The following is a 22143-nucleotide window of genomic DNA, read 5'->3' as shown; positions in this document are numbered from 1 at the left end:
AATGTGGAGCTTGAACTCACAGCTGCGAGATCATGACCTGAGTCAAAGTCAGACGCTTAACTGACTGAGCCACCCAGGCGCCCCTGGGTAATATAGACATTTTTAATAATGTTTGTTCTTCTGATCCATGAGCATGGAATGCTTTTCCATTTCTTTGTGTCCTCTTCAGTATCTTGGTTTTCAGAGTATAGATCTTTTACCAATTTAGCTAAATTTATTCCTAGATATCTTCTTGTTTTCGGTACAATTGCAAATGGGATTGATTCCTTGATTTCTTTTTCTGCTGCTTCATTATTCGTATATAGAAATGCAACAGATTTCTGCATGTTGATTTTATATTCTGCGGCTTTGCTGAATTCATATATTGGTTCTACATTTAAATTTTTTTTTAATGTTTTAATTTATTTTGAGAGAGAGAGCAAGCGAGAGTGTGATCAGGAGAGGGGCAGAGAGAGAGATAATCCCAAGCAGACTCTGTGTGTCAGCGCAGAGTCCAGTGTGGGGCTCAAACCCACAATCTGTGAGATCATGGCCTGAGCTGAAATCAACAGTCATATGCCCAACTAACTACCCAGTTCCCCAGTTCTAATAATTTTTTGGTGGAGTCTTTTGGGTTTTCTACATAGAGTATCATGTCACCTGCAAATAATGAAAGTTTGGCTTCTTCCTTGCTGATTTGTATGCTCTTTCTTTCTTTTTCTTGTCTGATTACTGGGGCTAAGACTTCCAGTACTATGTTTAATAGAAATGGTGGGAGTGGACATCTTTGTCTTGTTCCTGAGCATAGGGGAAAGGCTCTCTATTTTTCCCCATTGAGGATGATATTAGCTATGGGTCTTTTGTATATGGCTTTTATGATGTTGAGGTTTGTTCTTTCTGTACCTACTTTGTTGAGAGTTTCTATCAAGAATGGATGCTGTATTTTATCAAATGCTCTTTTGCATCTATTGAAGAGATCATTTGGTTCTTATCCTTTCTTTTATATTAATGTGGTGTATCATGTTGATTGATTTGTGAATATTGAACCAGCCCTGCAGTCCAGGAATAAATCCCACTTGGTTAGTGTGAATAATTCTTTTCAGGTACTGTTGAATTCGATTTGCTAGTATCTTGTGGAGATGTTTGTATCCAGGTTCATCCAGGATATATATTGGCCTGTAATTCTCCTTTTTAGTGGGGTTTTTGTCTGATTTTGGAATCAAGGTAATGCTGACTTTGTAGAATGAGTTTGGAAGTTTTCCTTCCATTTCTATTTTTTGGAACAGTTTGAGAAAAATAAGGATTAACTCTTCTTTAAATGTCTGGTAGAATTCCCCTGCGAAGTCATCTGGCCCAGGACTAGTGTTTGTTGGGAAATTTTTAGTTATTGATTCAATTTCTTTTTTGTTTATGGGTCTGTTCAAATTTTTTATTTCTTCCTGTTTAAATTTTGGTAGTTTGTGAGTTCCTAGGAATTTGTCCACTTCTTCCAGATTGCCCAATTGGCTGGCACTTAAATTTTCATAGTATTCTCTTATAATTTATATTTCTGTGGTGTTGGTTGTGATCTATCCTCTTTCATTCATGATTTTATCTATTTGGGTCCTTTCTCTTTTCTAAGTCTTGCTAGGGGTTTATCAATGGTGTTTAGTCTTTCAAAGAACCAGCTCTTAGTTTCGTTGATTTGTTCTACTGTTTTTTGTTTGTTTTTACATCATTTATTTCTGCTGTAATCTTTACTGTTTCCTTTTATTCTGATAGTTTTAGGCTTTATTTGTTGTTCCTTTTCTAACTCCTTTAGGTATAAGATTAGGTTGTGTATTTGGGACCTTTCTTGCTTCTTGAGAGAGGCCTGAATTGCAATATACTTTCCTCTTAGGACTGCCTTTGCTGTATCCCAAAGGGTTTGGACTGTCATGTGTTCATTTTCATTGGCTTCCATGTATTTTTTTGTTTCTACTTTAATTTCCTGGTTAATCCATTTATTCTTTAGTAGGATGTTCTTTAACCTCGATGTATTTGTAGGCTTTCCACATTTTTCTTGTGGTTGATTTCAAGTTCCATAGCGATCTTTGTGGTATGGTGTGATCACGATCTTTATGTACTTGTTGAAGGCTGATTTGTGACCCATTATGTGATCTACTCTGGAGAATGTTCCATGTGCACTTGAGAAGAATGTGTATTCTGCTGCTTTAGGATGAAATGTTCTGATTATATCTGTTAAGTCCATCTGGTCCAGTGTGTCATTCAAAGCCATTGTTTCCTTGTTGATTTTCTGCTTAGGTGATCTGTCCATTGTTGTAAGTGGGGTGTTAAAGTCCCTTACTATTATGGTATTATTATCAATGAGTTTCTTTGTTTGTGATGAATTGATTTTTATATTTTGGTGCCTTCAAGTTGGGGCCATAAATATTCACAATTGATAGATCTTCTTGATGGATAGACCCCTTAATTATGATCGAATGCCCTTCTTCATCTCTTGTTACAGTCTTTGTTTTAAAGTGTAGTGTGTCTGATATAAGTATGGCTACTCCAGCTTTCTTTTGACATCCATTAGCGTAATAGATTGTTCTCCATCCCCTGACTTTCAATCTGCAGGTTTCTTTAGGTGTAAAATGAGTCTCTTGTAGGCAGCATATAATTGGAACTTGTTCTTGTTGTTTTTTTATCCATCCTGATACCCTATGTCTTTTAGTCCATTTACATTCAGAATAATTATTAAGAGATACGAATTTAGTGCCATTGTGTTGCCTGTAGAATTGATGTTTCTGGTGATATTCTCTGGTCCTTTCTAGTCTTTGTCGCTTTTGGTCTTTTTGTTTTGTTTTGTTTTTTTCCACTCAAAGAGTCCCCTGTAAAATTTCTTGCTGGACTGGTTTAGTGGTCACGAACTCCTTTAGTTTTTGTTTATCTGGAAACTCTTTATGTCTCCTCCTATCCTGAATGACAGCCTTGCTGGATAAAGAATTCTTGGCTGCATGTTTTTCATATTCAGCATGTTGAAAATATCCTGCTACTCCTTTCTGGCCTGCCAAGTTTCTGTGGACAGATCTGCTGTGAACCTGATCTGCCTTCCCTCGTAGGTTAAGGACTTTTTTTCTCCTTTGCTGCTTTCAGGATTCTTTCTTTGTCTGAGTATTTTGTGAATTTGACTATGATATGCCTTGGTGATGGTCAGCTTTTGTTGAATTTAATGGGAGTTCTCTGTGCTGCTTGGATTTTGATACCTGTGTCCTTCCCCAGGTTAGGGCAGTTTTCAGCTCTAATTTGCTCACAACCTTCTGCCCCTTTTTCTGTCTCTTTATCTTCTGGGATGCCTATGATTTGAATGTTATTCCTCTTTAATAAGTTGCTGAGTTCTTTAAGTCTTGTATTGTGATCTTTGGCCTTTGTATCTTTTTTCAGCTTCATTATTTTCCATAACTTTATCTTCTGTGTCACTGATTTGCTGCTCTGCTTCGTCCATTCTCGCTGTCATTGGATCCGTTTGAGATCGCATCTTGGTTATAGCATTTTTAATTTTGGCCTGACTAGATTTTGGTTCCTTTATCCCTGCAGAAAGGGATTCTCTGTTGTCTCCTATACTTTTTTCAAACCCAGCTAGCATTCTTGTATTCGTGGTTTTAAATTCTAGTTTAGACATCTTACTTATATCTGTGTTGATTAAATCACTGGCTGTGATCTCTTGCCTGTTTTTTCTTTTGGGTGAGTTTCTCCATCTTGTAATTTGTCCAGAAAACAAAAGAAATACACACAAAGAAACAAACAAAAAAGCTAGATCCTGAGTGTGTTTTGGTCTGTTTGTTAAAAGGACGTAGATCCCAAAATAAAATAATACAAAAATAGGTATATATAAAAATAGTAAAAAGTAAAACAAACAAAAAAAGGAATTAAAAAAATTAGAAAACAAGTGAAAAAAAAAGAAAGTAAAACAGAAGTTGGATCTAATCTCCCCTAGAGTTGACACTTTTCAATACTATGGTAGTAGACTTGGTGCAAAAGAGTTATTTGTGCTGGTCTTCTGCGGGGAGGAGCCTGCCCCACTGATTCTCAGGCTCACTCCTTTTAGTGGAAAAGAGCCTCAGGGGTTCAGGGGTGCAGGTCTTGATGTAAGTGTCTCCGGCCTCCTCTGGGTGGCACTGTTTTGCTCCCTGAAGGCTTTCAGCTATGAAGGACGGAATGAATGTGGCCAGCTTCCCCTCCCACTCTTGAATCTGGAACTAAATGTTGACACGCTTCAGGGAAGCCTCACAGAAGAGCAATTAATCACCCCTCTTGTGTCCAAGATTTTTTTAAATTTCAGGTGCATGACTGAGTTTCAAAACTCCAAATTTTAGGGATTCCCTGGGCCAGACCTGTGCTGCTCCTCTGGGGAAGGGTCTCGCCAGGCTTTTGTCTGCCTGGTGAAAAAAGCAGTGGCATGACTGTGCTGCTGTTCAGAGTTCATGTCAAAACAACAGAAAGCAGGCACCCCAGCTTGCAGCCCTCAGCCTGACTAAGCCCCTTCTCTTATGCCTGGAAACAGCACAACTTTTTGGTGCGACCACTCTTTCTTGTGACACAAGCGATCCTCAGACCATGCTGTCACTCGTGGGATTCTACCTGCTTCACCACTTGAGCACCCTTAAGCCGGGCACTGCTCCCACCATATGTTCTCTGCTGCTTATAATACTTCCGATAGCCTCCTTAGGCTATTTCCCTCCCCGGCTGGACCCAGAGCAGTATCTCACCCTATAAACTCTCTGTACTTCCTACCTTCCAAACAGTGTTCCCCTTTCTACATGTAGTCTTGCAGTTTTTTTCATTCAGACCTCCAGCTGATTTCTTTGGTGTTTAGAATGATTAAATATCTAGCGGAGTTCAAGGGATGAGACAGGCTTAGGGTCTCCCTACTTTTCTGCCATCTTAACTCCACCCCTTCGTCTCTTTCTAAGTCAGCCCTACTAGATGTTTATAAGTTCCATTGATTTGTTTGAAAGACCCAGCCTTTGGGGCGCCTGGCTCAGTCGGTTGAGCGTCCAACTTGGGCTCAAGTCCTGATCTCACAGTTCGTGAATTTGAACCCCACATTGGCTCTGTGCTGACAGCTCAGAGCCTTCTTCAGATTCTGTCTCTCTCTCTCTGCCCCTCCCCTGCTCATGCTCTCTCTCTCTCAAAAATAATAAACATTAAAAAAAAAAGATGCAGCTTTTTGTGTCATTGTTTTCTGTTTTGTATTTCACTGATTTCAGGTCTATATTGTGTCCTTCCTTGTACTTGCTTTGGGCTTACTTTTTTCTTTTTCTGTAAAGAAAAGGTTGACAAGTTTGACTGTAACATTTTTCAAAAAGTTGCGTGGATGGAAGCACCATGGACAAAATAAAAATACAGTTGTCAAACTGTGATAAAAGTACTTGCAACATATATTATTGATGGTTTATATTTGTAATACATAACAACCTCTTAAAATTAAAGGTTATAGGGTCAAAAACCTGATGGAAAAATTAAAAGGAAGCTGTCAACAGGCGATTCACATGGAAAAGATAGGAAGATGTCTTTCAAACATATGAAAAAATCGAAGCATTCATAATTTGAGAAATGTTAATTAAAATAATCCTCAGATGCCATTTCTCATGTATGTTCTGTTTATAAGGCTATGGAGAATCAGGCATTCTTTGAATTTTTCATTTTTAGTGTTTTCTGAATATTCCTGCGTGTTTGTTTTTCTCCTCAAAATTTTCCCAGCTATTTTTGTGTATGGATATGAACTTTAATAGCAATTTGTCTAATTCCATAAAAAAAAAACTTGTTAGTATTTTTTTTAATTGAGATTGTATTAAATTTGTAAATCAACTTAAGGAAGCAGTTATATTATACAGAGAAACAGAGAGAGGAGTGAAGACAGAGCCAGGAGATTCTTTAATATTTAGAGAAGGAAGATTCAGAACGGGAAACTGTAAAGAAGTTGTGAATGAAGCAAGGGGAAAACTGAGATACAGATTTAGGAAGGATGGACTGGGGAGTTGTGCTGAATGCTCTTGAGAGGTATATTCAGGTGGTATATTATTGAAAACATGAATGTGGGACAATATTATTAGGCCCTTTGAGGGATACACATGAGCATATAAACTTTAAATAAGACCCAGACTTTGTCCTTAAGATGTTATGAAGAAACATATGAGACATGTACACTATGCTTTTAAACTTTATGAAGATAGGCACTAAGTTTGTTTTATTTATTGCTGTATCCCTATCAGTGTGTCTAGTGTATGTGGTAGATTTTAAATTTATATTTGTTGACTGATAAATGATCAAGATAAATACAGAGGTCTCTCTGTATTTAATTCCCTCATACTTAATTATCTGAGATTGTACTACCAGAAATAATTAATTTACCCAGTTTATTGAAAATGACATTTATAAAATGAAAATCTTGGGGCACCTGGGTGGCTCAGTCAATTAAGTGTCTGACTCTTGATCTCAGCTCAGGTCTTGATCTTCAGGGTCATGGGTTCAAGTCCCACATTGGGCTCTGCACTGGGTGTGAAGCTTACTTAAAGAATTGGAAATCCTAAGATTTTAATTTATTTGGTAGCCTCAGGTTAATGCTGACGAATGAATGAGTGGTATCACCGATGAAGAAAGTATAGATTAACGGAAAACATGGTTGAATATGCCACTTGCCATTGGGAGTTCATTCAGGGGCAAGGAGACTTTCACTGGAAGGTGTCCAAAAGGTTTTGGAGTTGACACATGAGTTGCACTACAAAGGATTGTTTGATCTAGGCAGGTAGAGACAGAAAGAAGTATATTCTAGGTGGAGAGAGATTAATAATGTAGATATTATTTTGCCAGTGTAGATATATTGTATGATAGGTTTTTTTGCCTATGTAGATACATTGTATAATAGTTTTTCAGTTGCTCATGTGAGATAGAAGTTACGTTTATTGGTTGTACTCTCCATTCTAGACACTGTGAAGGATCTAAAGAACATTAAGTGCTGTTTGTGCCCTTAAAGACCTCAGATTGTATGTCACATTTGGGCATCTTTGAAATGATATGACATGAGATATTACATAAAGAATATGGTGGAGCTTTAAACAGTTTCTTTACTTGAATTAGTTTATATCTTAGGATATGTTTTAAATATCAGATTGTTGTTAAGGTTTCTACTTTCTTTTCTTTATTTCCCTTTTTAAGCAAGAGACCAGGAAGTCAAATGCTATTTAAATTATGTAATACACTTTTTCTGTTAATAGTTTACTAAATAAGGAGACAGTTTTGTATTTTATTTGTAAAAGAATAAAGATTCGTTCCATTTGTCACCATTATATTTGTGTCACCTTGCTGAATCAAGACCTGATAAGAGGCTGAATTCACAGAAGTTTGTCCTTGAACCTCCTAAGTCTGTCTCAGCAGTAATTTCTGATGCCAGCAATACTTCTCAGCTGAGTGATGAGTCTACTGGGAGTAGAGATTCTATTAAAGCACTCGACTTTGAAAAATACTATATAGTTCATGTTCTCAGGAAATACTTTAGATCCTGACAGTCTTTTCTTTAAGATTTTGTAAAAAGACATTGCTGTTTTCCTGACAGTGGACCATTGGTTTTATCTCAATTCTTTTATCTTTTATTGGCAGTCCACGAAGTCAAGTTATGACCAAGATAATTTTGCATTATAACTATTTATGCTAAAGAATAATTTAATATAAGGAAGTTCTTCTTATATCTTGTACAATAATGGCATAAACTTGTAGATTAACATTATATTTAGACTCTCCTTTCTGTATGTTTTCTCTCCAGGTGATCACATTCATATTCATGCCTTTACCTTTTACTTGTATGGTAATGACTTCCAAATCTATATCTCTTACCTAAAAATTTGTGGCCACACCTCCATCACTGCATTTACTCTTTACTGTTCTGTAATTACTGATTTACTCTGTCTCTGACTAGCTTATCTTTGACTAATCTGTAAGGACTTTAAGGGCAGGGACTATATTCTGACATTTTTCTGGCAACCAGGTTTAATGCACAAGCAGATTATTATAATCCTGTTGATAGTTTTAGGTTTTGTTAATGCTGTTCTCTTTGGGGTTTGCCCTTCTAGAATGTGACCCTTTTGGAGTCTTAATTTAAGCCTGAGATGTATCCCTAGGCAGTTCCACTTTGGCTGGCTTTGTACTCTAACCTTCAGCTGGCTGCTGAAGTGTCTGCTCAGCTTTTGGCCTTCCAACTGTTGCTCTCCACTAGGTTTTTGAAATCTCTTCCTGTGTTTGCACAGTTTAGGGTAGACTTCTCCAGAGTAAGTTATGTGTGGATCTTTGGGCTTAATGTTTTTCTGGTTCTCTCCTTTTTGAGCTTTCTTTCTCTCAAGTCCTAGGTGCTTTGGCCTTCTCAGACTGCAGGCTCTGTCTTCTTAGCCCATTTGGGACTTCTGTTTGCTATTCTCCTATGCTGTGAATTGACACATTTCATTAAAAGAAAAATGCCAGATTGAATGTGGAGCTCACCTTGTTCAGTTAACTTTCTCTTAGGGATAGCCCCATTAGGTTCTGCCTGATTTGTTGTTCTCCAGGGCCTTTGTATGGTTGTTTTGTGTATTTCTGTTTTTAATACTGATTTTGGTGAGAGACTGAGTCTGATATAAGGCATTTATTTAGTCATGGCTAGCTTGAAGCCTGTGTGCATGCATTATTTAAAAAGTTTGTTATTTTTTTTGTTTCTTTTTATTGAGGTCAAAGTCACATAACAAAATTAGCTATTTCTTAGTATACAATTCTGTGACATTTTGTACATTCACAGTGTTGTGTGTGCATGCATTTTTAATTTATCTAAATGAAAGCCCACTATAGCTCTTGTTCTTGCTTTCACCTAACAGTTTTTTTAAGAATTTCCCATATTACTTTTCTATTTATTACTTCTAACAATTGCACAGTATGGGTTTCACTTATCCATTCTCCTTGATGGAACCTATTCTGTCTTCTCACTACCTAGACCGTATTGCAGTTAATAAGAATTTTTTTCTTGATTCAATTTTCTTCAAATAAGTGGATTAAGTAGGGGCCTCTTGTGGAGATTTGATTCCATAAATTTCTTATTTGATTCATTATCTTAGATTTGCTGGAAGAATTGTCTCTTGGAAATTCTTGGGCTTTTTGGGATCATTCTAGTCCTTAAAACTCTGTCCCCAGATCCTTTTGTACCAGTCTAATTTTTTGAACAAATCTGAACATCTCTGAACTGCATTTTGCCAAATAAAGAATTGGTAGCACTTTGTATTCTACCTCCTAATGTCTTAGTGCTTTGTGTATAAATATATGCATATACATATACATATAGAAAGCATTGGATGATTAGAGACTTTCTACAGTCTTTCCTAAGGGTAGTATTCTGCATTTACTAAAAAATCTGTGACTTTAGATAATGATAGAATACAGTGTATTTAGTGATTGAACTCAAAATCTGGGTGTTCCAAACTGCTTTACTGCTTATTAGTTCTGTGACTTCAAGCAAGTTACTGAACCTGTCAGCCATGGTTCACATCTCTGTGCTGAGAGTAATAATGGAGTAATTGTTGGATTACACTTAAAGAGGATAAGATGGGAATACCTGGGTGGTTCAGTTGGTTAAGCATGACTTGGGCTCAGGTCATGATCTTGTGGTTTGTGAGTTCAAGCCCCACTTTGGGTTTGCTGGTGTCAGCTCAGAGCCCACTTCAGATCCTCCATCATCTTCTCTCTGCCCCTCCCCTGCTTGTGCATGTGCTGTCTCTCTCTCTTTCAAAAATAAACATTAAAAAAAATAAAGAAGATGAGATAATATAGAACACTTATTAAAGTTCTGGCACATGTTAAGGGCATAGTAATTACAGCTGTTATTGATTGTTTGGTGTTGACTGTAGATGATATTTTTTCTTCCTATTTCCTTTGAATACTAGATATATTTTTATGGTTGTACTGCTCATTTCCACCCCAAAATATGGTACCTTGTGTTATTGTTAACGAGTTATGTTCTTTTCCTTTGCTTAAGTATAAACTTACAGAGAACAGAGATTTTCTAGAACCTAGCTTAGGTTTTCTTCTCCTAAAGATTAAACAATACATTTTAGCTCAGAAATAAACCCATGCGCATGCGGTCAATTTATTTACTACAAAGGAACCAAGAATATACGATGGGGGAAGGATGGTCTCTTCAATAAATGGTGTTGGGAAAACTGGAGAGCCACATGGAAAAGAATGAAACTGAAATACTGTCTTATACCATACATAAAAATTAACTCAAAATGGATTAAAGACCTGAAACCATAAAACTCCGGGAAGATGAAAACATACTGGTAAGGTCCTTGACATCAGTCTTGGTGATTTTTTTTTGGATCTGACACCAAAAGCAAAGACAAAAAAGGCAAAAATAAATAAATGGAACTACATTAAATTGAAAAAGTGTACAGCAAAGAAAACTGTCAGCAAAATGAAAAGGCAACCTACTGAATAGGAGAAAATATTTGCAAATCATGTATCTGATAAGTGGTTAATATCCAAAATACAAAAAGAACTCATACAACTCAATAGCAAAAAGCCAAACAATACAATTTAAAAATGGACAGTTCTGAATAGACAGACATTTTTCCAGAGAAGACATACAGATGGCCAGCAGGTACATGAAAAGATGCTCAGCATCACTCATCCTCAGGCAATGTAAATCAAAACCACAAGGAGATACCAGAATGTCAGAATGGCTGTTATCCAAAAGACAAGAAATAACAAGTGTTTATGAGGATCTGGAGGACGGGGAACCCTTGTGCACTCTGGGTGGGAATGGAAGTTGGTGCAGCCACTGTGCAAAACAGTTGGAGGTTCCTCAAAAAATTAAAAATAGAACTACCTTATGAGCTAGTAATTCCACTCTGGAAACTTATCTGAAGAAATTGAAATAATTCAAAAAGATATATGCATCCCCATGTTCACTGCAACATTATTTACAATAGCCTGGATAACAGAAACAATGTGTCAGTTGGTGGATGAATAAAGAAGATGTAAAACACACACACATACATACTGGAATATTGCTCAGCCGTAAAAAGAATGAAATCTTGCCATTTGCAACAACATGGTCGCATCCTGAGGGCATTATGCTAAGTGAAAGAAGTTAGAAACAAATAGTACATGATTTTACTTACATGTGAAATGTAAAAAAACAAATGAACAAACAAAACAAAACTCAAATATAAGGAATAGATTGGTGGTTGCCAGGGGCTGGGGGTGGGGGGAGTGAGGGATGAAGGAACTCAAAAACTACAACCTTCTAGTTACAAAATAAGTCATGGGGATGCAATGTGAAGCATGGTGACTATAGTTAATCATGGTGTATTGCATATTCAAAAGCTGTTAAGAGAATAAATCTTAAAAGTTTTCATCGCACAAAAGCTTTGTAACCATGTATGGTGACCTGTTGTGGTGATCGTTTTGCAATATATAAAAATATTGAAACATGTTTTACACCTGAAACTAATATGTCCATTATACCTCAATAAAAAAATTTTTTAAACAGTAAATAAGAATGTGTTTTTAATCTTTCTCTCTTTTAAAATTTACTTTCTCCTCTCAGTTTTGAGAAACAGAAGACATTTGTGTTTAAATTCAAAATTGAACTTTCTTTTTCCAGATAACCATGATGATTACAGAGACTGCTACTGTGCCTTTTGCTCTCTTTGAGGACGCACTGAGCCGGATGCTGTTTGGTTGGCAGCAGCAGTTCACACCATGTGAAAAGAAAAGTGAAACAAAATCATCTTTTAATGGTACTGGTTCATCGACCTCAAAACCCATAGCTGTTGCTTCAGATACTGTTAAAAAGAAACATACCAAGAAGACTTAGTAAATTTACTGTACGAGCTCTAAAGGCAGAATTTTTTTTTCTTACCTACCTGACAGATGGTGATAAATATTTGTATGTAAATGATGTGAAATAAAGTTTATATAAGGAATGGAGGTGACAAAAAGAAAGAACTTCTTTCTATTTCAGGGAGATTGTCTCTTTCTGGATTGTAATTTCTGAGTGTTATGAGTGTATCATGTGAAATTGTTTTTCTAAGTTATATATAAAAGATTCTTTTGTGATTATTTTAAAAGTTTTATATTGATAAAGGGGGCTTGATTTTTTTTCCCTAATGTTAGAAAAAGTAAACTTGCTATGATTGCAAACTAATAAAAATTAAAGCCTTTGTTTTATTTAGGTATTTTCAAACACATTTTTTATTTGAATCTATCTGAGCTTTAGTTCCGCAAAATTACACTTTTACTTTACGTGATCAGTATAATTCCTAGATATGGAAAACAATTCTTATTTAATTTTGAGCACTGGGAAAAGTAAACCTTCCCTAAATCACTTTATATTATGAATGAAAATAAATGACTAATTTATATTTCAGGTATAAATACTGTATTTTTTAATGTACATTAAATGGAAAATATTTGAAATTTTATTTAATTTTTTAAAATAGTACTATTTTTCATTAAGAACAGAGTATTGGTATGAGTCTCAATCTGAAGTCTATTTCATGCCCTTGTTTATAATGTTCCTTTTTTTCAAAAGAAAATTAGGGGTGAAATTTTTAATAAATTACTAAACCCAAGTTTTGTTTTGTAAGTTTCATTTTAGAAAGTTATTTTTTCTCTTTAAAACATTCATTTTAATTGTAGAATAAATCATTCTTGTCAGCATTTTGCATATTCTTAACTTCTTTCTGATCTTAGTTGATCTATGTTGATGGTAGTAGCTTAATGATTCAGCAAAAAGTATTATTTCAGTTTAAAATTTTTCCCTATGTCTCCTTTCTAGTGGATACTTTTCAGTTTTCTAGGTGAATGTCTCTTACTAGTTTGCATATGTTTATGTTGTATTTTAATCTACATGTACATACATATATTATTAACTTTATTTTAAATTAAATCTAATTACCCTTATGTGGAAATGTTCAGCTCTAATGAGAATTGTCCTTGGGCATTTGATATCAACCAGCTAACTAAGAAGAACCATAAACTAAAACCTTGTATGATAGTCCATTTGAATGAAGAATGATGTTAAATCAGTCCTTTTTGCCCCCCCTCCCCAAATAAAAGAGAGAGAGGAGAAAAGGTACTAACTAAATAATGTTAAACTTTCTTGTTTTATTTTATAGTTTAAAAGTCTAGTTAGAATTTTAAAACACTGTAACTAACATGATTTTTTCTACCAAGACCATGAACCTCCTACCTGCAAAGAGTTAGTATGTATATAAGGCATTTGGGGATGGCATAGAAGTATTCAAATCACACTGAAGTTAGACATTAAAATTTGTTTTTGATAAATAGAAGCATGAACAGGGTACTATGCTTTTACTTATTATTAAATAAATAAATATTTGGGGGGAGGAGGACCTTTGATAGCCTTGGGATGCTAAGAAGTTTATTTTTAATACTGTGTCAGAAAGCATTAAAATATTTGAGTTTTGTATTATATTTGATACTGTTGTAGTTAAAAACTTTTCAGAATTAACGTGTTACTAATTATTGACTTAGTTTTGAAGTCTGGGTTTAACTGTAGTTGAAATGATAGGAATATTGTTTTATACTTGTGTTAAAGACAATTTATTAAAGTAAGTTATTTAGCACCAATGGAGTATTATATTATTTTTATGTTTTTTGTTTTATATTTTTCTTGAGTTAGTAGTTCAGAACTTCTCTGGCATTTTGACTGATTTCAGTATATATTGAATGATTACTGTCCAAATGGGATATTGTTGCAAGCTTTATTAATCTAGTCATGCATCCTGTAACCTTCATTTCAAGTTTCTTAGGAAAAAGCTGTACTGGAGAACATGGCTTAGGCTTGAAACCTCCCACTCTGAATCTACTCATGCTGCCTAGAGACTTGCCTAGATTTGCAAAGCAGATTGTTTAAACTTCTTTCCTAACGTGTAGCATGAAAGAGGCCTGTGGGCCTGTTTCACACAGCCAGTCATAGGGAGTTAGTGAGAAAGTCAAGACCTAGTAGGTCTTCTTAAGTAAGAGGAGACAAGATGCTGGCAAGAATATGGGCTGACTTAGCTCCGTGGTTTCATCCTTTAGCAAAATGTGGCCAAATTAATATCCAATTCTGATTTATCACATCAGTCACTCTTTGCTGAGGGAGTAAGGGCTGGAGAGGGACCAGGTGTATGGAGTAGATGGATTTCAGTAGAAATTCCAGCTTCCCTCTAGGCAGAGACCAAAAGGTGGAGATGAGAGAAGAGGGGAGAGAGTCCCTCTTTACTGTGTTTATCTGTTCCTTTGAGACCAGACACTATTCCATTAAAATCTCCCTCAAAGCACAAGTGGATTGCAGTTGAGTGATATATTGGAAATGGAATAATGTGTTCACTAATGCTCTCTTCCTCTCTACTGCTTTCTTGGAGTTTACATTCCACTGGTGGAGAGACATGAACAAACGAATGTGTTCTTGTGGTACTACAGGTTATGAATAAATACTAAGCAGGATAGAAAGTGAGGGACTTGGGGGTGTTTGTTGAAATAGTATTGCTAGAGAAGACTTCTCTGTTAAAATTGTGTTGTAGCAGAGACCTGAAGAACACATCAGGTGGAATGTGGGCCAGGAAGACATCCAGGTACGTACCAGGGTCTTTCAGTTTCTGTATATACTTGCGTTAGATTATGTACTTTTTTTCCTGAAGATTATCAAGTTTATTTTTCTTAGTACAATTTCACTCTTGTTTGTAACATATATATTTCTTTAATTTGTTTTTGTTTTTACATTTTTTCCTCTTGAGGTAAAATTTGCGCACAATGAAATACATGAATTGTAAGTGTACATTTAAATAGTTTTGACAAATGCATACAACTAGATATCCTATACTATCAAGATACAGAACATTACCAGCACCTTGGGAAGTTCCTTTCCAGTTAGTCTGCACTGCACCCCCCCACACACCCTAAACTGAATAGAATAAATAGAATCAGGTAATATATTCTCTTTTACATAAGACTTCTTTCATACTCAGCATAATGTTTTTGAAATTCATTCATCTTATGTTGCATTTATCAGTAGTTCATTCCTTCTTAATTGCTTAGTAGCAGGCATTCTACTGTATGAATATGCCACATTTTGGTTATCCTTTTGTTATCCTTTTGAATAAGCTGCTATGACCATTTTTGTATGATTCTTGCATTAAGCATGTTTTTATTTCTTTTGGGCAAATACATGGGAATAGAATTATGTTTAGTTTAGTTTTTGTTTTTTTTTTTTAACATTTATTCCATTTTTGAGAGACAGAGACAGTATGAGTGGGGGAAGGCCAGAGAGAAAGGGAGACACAGAATCCGAAGCAGACTCCAGGATCTGGGTGCTGACAGCTCAGAGCCCAACACAGGGCTTGAACTCACAGTGAGATCATGACCTGAGCCAACTGAGCCACCCAGGTACCCCGAATTACGTTTAGTTTTATTAAAAAAACTGCTAGACCTTTTTTCCAAAGTGGTTGTACCATTTTACACGCCATAACAGTGTATGAGAGTTCTAGTGCTCTACATCCTTACCAAGGATTAGAGTAGTTAAATATTTTAATTTTGTCCACTTTCGATGGGTAGTTTGTGGCTTTTATGTTTTTAATTTGTATTTCCCTGGTGATTAATGATATAGAGCACTTTTTTGTGTGTGCTTATTGGCCATTTGTTTATTTCCTGTGAAGCATCTCTTCAGATCTTCTGTCCATATTTTATTGGGTTTACCTTTATATTATTAAATTATAGGGGTTCTTATATATTGTGGATATTGATCCTTTGTCAGATATGAATTTTGCACATATTTTCTTTTTGGTCTGTGGCTTACCTACTCATTGTTATAATGATGTCTTTTAATGAGCAGTGGTTTTTAATATTGAAGAAATCTAATTTCCAAGTATTTATTTTATAGTTACTGTTTTCTGTGTCTTAAATTTTTGCCTACCTCTAAGTTATGAAGGTATTTGCCTGAAGAACTCCAAATAAAGTAGTGCCTAGCTTTTATTGTGAGAAATACTTAAAGGAGAAACACTTTATGTTGTCATGTAAAGTAATAATTTTGTCATTCAGCAAGGCACTTGGGCCTAATTTTTGGTTCTGCTTGTTGAAAATTATTGGACACCTTCTGTGTGTGGTCACTTTTTCTGTGCTTCTACTAGTTGATATATTAGAGGAGTTCAGTATTTTTCTCTTTGTGTCTGTTTAGGGACTTGCTGCAGGCAGGCTTGACCTTGTTTCATCACAATCCTGATATATAGAAGAGATGGTGAATAAGAATGTGATAATAGAAAATATTTTAAGAATGAAATAAATCTCTAAGCTCAGTGTAGGTATGGGATTGGAATATATAATCTAAGTGTATATTTGTGATGACTTTCACATGGCAGTGATCTGGTATGCAAACTTTACATTAATTTACATGGCAGACTGTCTGGTGACCCATGACAGTAGTTCTGTGGCATGTTTAAAGATAAAAAGTATTACTTTCTTCTGTGTGTAATAAAGATATTTAAGGTTTAATTGGGATCAAGAAAAAGTCAATTCATATGGCAGGATTATTAGCAGCAGCAGTAGTTCAGTTGGGGAGACAGGATTGGAAGGACTTCTGCCTGACAAATATAGTAACTTCGTATGTATTTTTACCCCTGTAGAATTATAGTATTGGTAAAGAGAATAAAGTTGGTAACGGGCATTTGTATTTCTATAAACATTTTGTGTGATCATACAAAGTTTGACTTAGAAATCATTCTAATCAATAAAAATAGACTGTAAACTGAGACTTTCCTTGAGAATAATACAAAATGAAAGGCTTCTGTTACAGTGGCTTTTAAATAACGTTTTTATATTTGACATCTTAGCTGTGAGAGGAAGTACAGTGTATCTTAATTAAATTTGCAGAGGACATTAGGTATTATGAAAGCCCATAATGACAGGAAAAATTCAAAGGACTGATAGTCCTGTTTGGTAAATGATTTGGCTTAAAAAAATACAAGTATATAACAGGCGAGAATTATATCAGAACCAAATCTAAGGAAATATATATGCATTTTGTAAGAAACTTTGAATGACAACAATTAATAAAACATTAACTTGGTATAGCCTTTGTTTTGAGTAGCCTGACACTTTGAGGGGTACCTTACTGAGGAAGAGCAAGAAATTCATTTTAGAGGACAAACAGCAGTCTGCCATGATTGCTTACCTTAAAAGATGGTCTTGAAAATAGTGTATGTGAAACTGTTTTTAAAACATTATTTCACAAGAGAAGAGTCTAGTTAATTTATAGGTGAAACTGGAGCTCTGCACCTTTTCAAGAGCAAATAATGTGCCTCAGTCATTTCAATGTGTAATATTTGAATCCCACAAGTCAGAGTAAAGTTCAGAAGTCTATTCTCATTACCCTGTTCCTATGTTTTATTATTATTATGATGCTGGGGTGATGTAATGGTATTATTATGAAGAAGCTGAATCACTCTGCATGGCATTCTGACTCATGCGTTTCAATCCATCATGTTTATCACTGTTCTACTATGTCAGTTACCACATTCACATTCTTTGTCTGATCTTTCAATATTCTCAGTTGGATACATGTCCTCCCGGCTTCTGTTATTCTTCCCTATGACTGCAGATTATGTATTATGACAAGTTTTGTGGTAATTAAATCCACTTGAATACAGTATTTGAAAAAAGTCCCTTCTCTCTCTCTCCCTCCAATCTTTTCCTCTATGTGGTAGTGTGTTCAAGGGGCTTCAGGTTTGGTCCGGACTCCTTATCTTGAGCAGTGTTATAATGTTACTCTTAGTAAAGGAGACTTCAAGCTGAACTGTCCAGAATTGTTACAGTACTTTCCAGTCCCTCTCTGAACTCAATCCATAGGATGCTACGCCACCCAAGGACAGTGGGAATGGCACAAATTGAGTTGATGGTCACTAATTTGAGTCAATAGGCGGTGGGTGAAGCAGTTGAGAAATGCGTAGAAGGTGTGGGCAGCAGGAACAAGGTTGAGAATTTTCTAGGAAGATGTGAGACTCGTTAGAAAGGGCAAGTGATTTCTGTGCTGGCACAGTTACCCCCAAATATTAGGTCTGAAATAAGGTGGCAGAGAGGCTAAATTCTGCTCTACCTGTTACTAAGGCTGCCAAGGTAAAGTTCTTTCACAGCAGCTATTTAAAGGACAATCATCCTGCGGTCTTAATATCCTAATAGATGTCTTAGAAATGAACTCTGTTTCGTTTAATACTACCTTCCAGTACCCAAACCTAGAACCCTTATTTCCACTTCCTTCTCAGTGACTACCTCCACAAGAGATCATACTTAAAGCCATTCAAAAACTGTTAGTTTTGTTAATACGTAGTTTGCTAAGCCTCTCTCTGAGTACAGGAACCCACTGAAGAGATTCTTTGCAGGAAAGTGAAGATCTGCTTCAAGGTGACTTTTAATCCTTGACTGTATCAAAATGCAGTTGACACCTCACCATGGAAGAAAAATTAAACACACATTTCACCTGTGACAGAGCACTCCCCTCAGAAAGCACCCTACTACCTAAAGGAGGCAGATGAGTTCAATTCAGGTGAGGATGAGAGGAAACTGGCAAGGCAAGTAATCTATTAGAAACAGGAACATTTCCTCAAAAGGACATCTATCAGATTTGCATTTAAACATTTTAATTGATGTAGAACATTCAGAAAAGTGTAAAGATTGTGTTTGTCTTTTTAAATTATCACAGAGACCATAGCCATGTAGCCAAAATGAAATGAAGCATTATTAATATCCCCTTGTTTTCTTTTCTAATCACTCCTCTTCCCTTCTCCTCACAGGTAACCAGTATTCTGACTTCTAAGATCAGATGTTTGTTTTGACTATCTCTGAATTTTATATGAATGGAATTACACCATATTTGTCCTAGTGTGTCTGATTTGTGCATATGTTTGTGACTCATCTGTGTTACTTTGTGTAGCTTGTAGTTCACGTTATCTTCATTGCCAGTGCTGCACTGTATGGCTACACCTCAGTTTGTGTACCCAGTCTATTGTGTTGATGGGAATTTAGATTTTTAGTTTTTAACTATTGCAAATATTGCTGCTACAAAAATATTCTTTGGCTTATCTTTTGATGCACATGTGTATACATTTTTGTTCCGTATGTTTTTAGGAGTGGGTCATAGAGTGTGATGAACATAGCTTTTACAGATGGATCCAAAAAGGTTTACCAAATAGTTGGCTTAGTTTGCACTCCTACCAGCAGTGTTTTGAGAGTTCCAATTTCCCTGCTGCCTTGCCAATACTAGGTATTCTCCATCTTTTACGTTTAATAATTCTGGTGAGGTTACAGTAGTATCTCATGTTTTTAAATTTGTGTTTCTCTGCTAACTAGTGAAGTTGAACATGTTTCAAAGTAAGTTTATTGGCCTTTTGGATATCCTCTTTGGTGAAGTATCTGTTCTGGTTTCTTGCCCATTTTTTTCTGTTGGGTTGTCCTTTTGTCTATGTATAGGGTACTGTGTGTGTGCGTGCGCGCGCGCGCGCGTGTGTGTGTGTATGTGTTACATACACTGTGGTTATGAGCTGTTGGGCAGTTTTATGAATAGCAAATAGTATATTCTTTCACTCTGTCAGCTTGCATTTTCACTCTTAATAATTAAGTACCATGAACAGATGTTACTAATTTTAATGTCCAATTTAATAATATTGCCATTATGAATGATTAATACCTTTTGGTCTTACTTAAGAAATCTTTCCCTGTCCCATGATCATGAAGATATTCTCCTATATTATCTTCTGGAAGCTTTATTATTGTATCTTTTATTCTGAAAGCTTCTAAAATTCTACCTGGAGATTTATTATTTTTGTATGGTGCGAGCATGGGGTCGTTTTTCCTTCTTTTATTTTTCTATATAACTATCCAGTTCATTCACGATCATTTGTTGAAAAGTGCCACTTCATCCCTAGAAGAAATATGGATTGAGGCACAATTGATAGACATTCTGCCTTTCCTCTGACAATATTTGTCTCTTTAAAGTGACAGACTGTGAGAAAAATTTTTGGCTAATTGAGACACAGAGAACAGCTTGCTTTTACCCAATATACCAGAGGCCCTTTTTGGTCGGGAGGGGTATGTTTGTTTCAATATTCAATAAATCGTAAATCACCAGGAAAACAAACAAACAAACAAAAAAAGGCGCCACTTTGTCATAAATTGGACAGATGTGCATTAAAATATTCTGGACCCTGTTTGTTATATTGTTCTATTTGTCTGTCCTTATCCCGTATTACATATATGCTATATATGTATTATGTTAACTACAGTAGCTGGATTAAGTCTTCATATCCAGTAGAATACATCCTCCCACTTTGATTTTTTTCATCTTCAAAGTTTTCTTGTCTATCCTTCCCCCATCCTTTTCTTCTATATCAATTTAGAGTTATCTTGTCAGGTTCCACAAAAATAACTTGGAGTCATTATTGAGATTTTTTAAATTGGGATTAAAAAATTTGTTGGGATTTTTATTTATGCCTTCTTGAATGCTCTTCCTTTCTTTATGTAGAGCTGAGTTTCTGACCTATTTTCTTCCTCCCTAAAGAAGTCCTTTTAACATTTCTTGCAAGGCAAATCTATCTACTGGCAACAAATTCCCTCCATATTTACTTACCTGAGAAATTATTTATTTCTCTTTCATGTTTGAAGAATAATTTTTCAGGGTACAGAAGTCCAGGTTGGTGGGTTTTTTCTCTCAACATTTAATTATTTCATTCCATTCTCTTGTTGCTTGCATAGTTGCTGAGAAATTAGATGTAATTCTTATCTTTGTTCCTCTATAGGTAAGGTGTTTCCCACCACCCCCTACCCCTCATTTCTTTAAGGATCCTTTGATTTTCTGTAATTTGAAAATGATATGCTTACTTGTAGTTTTTTTGGTATTTATCTGGCATGGTGTTTTCTGACCTTCCTGGATCTCTGGTTTGGTGCCTGACTTTAATTTGGGGGGAAGTCTCAGTCATTATCATTTCAAATATTTCTTCTGTTACTTTTCCCTTTCTCTTCTCCTTCTGGTTATTTGCATACATGTATGTTATACTTTTTGTGGGAGCAGTACTTGAATAACCTTCCTTTTTTTTCAGACTTTATTCTCTTTGTTCTTGGTTTCTAGGGATTTATTGATAATATCCTCTAGCTCAGAGATTCTTTCCTCAGTCATGTCCAGTCTACTAAAAAAGCTCATCAAAGGCATTCTTCATTTCTGTTACAGTGTTTTTGATCTGTAGTATTTCTTTTGGTTCCTTTTTACAATTTCCATCTCTCTGATTGCATTGCTTGCCCATCTGTTCTTGCATGCTGTCTACTTTATCCATTATGGCCCTTAGCATATTAATCATAGTTATTTTAAATTCCTGGTCTAGAATTCCAACATCCTTGCCATGTCTGGTTCTGATGCTTGTTCTGTCTCTTCGAACTATGTTTTGACTTTTGGTATGCCTTCTAATTTTTTCTTTTTTTCTATTTTTTTAAATGTTTAATTATTTGAGAGAGAGAGAGAGAGAGAGAGAGATACAGAGTGTGAGTGGGGAAGGGGCAGAGAGAGAGGGAGACACAGTATCTGAAGCAGGCTCCAGGCTCTGAGCAGTCAGCACAGAGCCTGACGGGCTCGAACTCACGAACTGTGAGATCATGACCTGAGCTGAAGTTGGAGGCTTAACCAACTAAGCCACCCAGGCACCCCTCTAATTTTTTCTTGATAACCAGATGTGATGTATTAGGAAGAAGAAACTGCTGGAAATAGGCCTTTAGTAATAGAGTGGTGAGGTGCAGGGAGAGGGGAGGCTTTTTATAGTCTTGTGATTAGGTCTCAGTCTTTCAGTGAGCCTGTGCCTCTGGACTGTGAACATCACTCAAGTGTTTCTCAGTTTTTTTCTCCCCCTTTAAATAGGACAGAATGGCTAGCATGGGCTTACATTAGGTATTTCCCTTCTCCAGGTCAGTTAGGATCTGATTAATACTCCAGCAGTTTAGGCTCTGGTTAACTAGATACTCCTTAGGGCAGGCCTCATTAAGAACAAAGTCCTCTGACTTATATCAAAATGATTCCCCTCTCTCTGCTGGAAGCGCAAGGAGATTTTTCCCCCGTATTTACTGTGGGAATCTAGTTGAGCGTCT

General features: G+C 35.9%; 1 protein-coding gene across 3 annotated transcripts in view; it reads left to right on the top strand.

The window, feature by feature from the left end:
* TMEM38B (transmembrane protein 38B) overlaps positions 1-13345 on the top strand; it is a 53236-nt gene extending 39891 nt beyond the window's left edge. For 2 of the 3 annotated variants that reach the window (XM_015077224.3, XM_015077225.3), the window contains one exon: positions 11624-13345. In XM_015077224.3, coding sequence (XP_014932710.1) covers positions 11624-11836 — 213 coding nt within the window. In that variant the 3' untranslated portion in view covers positions 11837-13345. Of the gene's footprint in view, positions 1-10117; positions 10296-11623 lie in introns of all 3 variants that reach the window. The other variant, XR_008291055.1, reaches the window with a different exon arrangement.
* The last annotated feature ends 8798 nt before the right edge of the window (positions 13346-22143 follow it).

This window comes from Acinonyx jubatus, chromosome D4 (assembly GCF_027475565.1).
Source record: "Acinonyx jubatus isolate Ajub_Pintada_27869175 chromosome D4, VMU_Ajub_asm_v1.0, whole genome shotgun sequence".
In the NCBI taxonomy this organism is placed as follows: domain Eukaryota; kingdom Metazoa; phylum Chordata; class Mammalia; order Carnivora; family Felidae; genus Acinonyx; species Acinonyx jubatus.
This window is presented reverse-complemented; position numbering and strand designations above follow the sequence as displayed.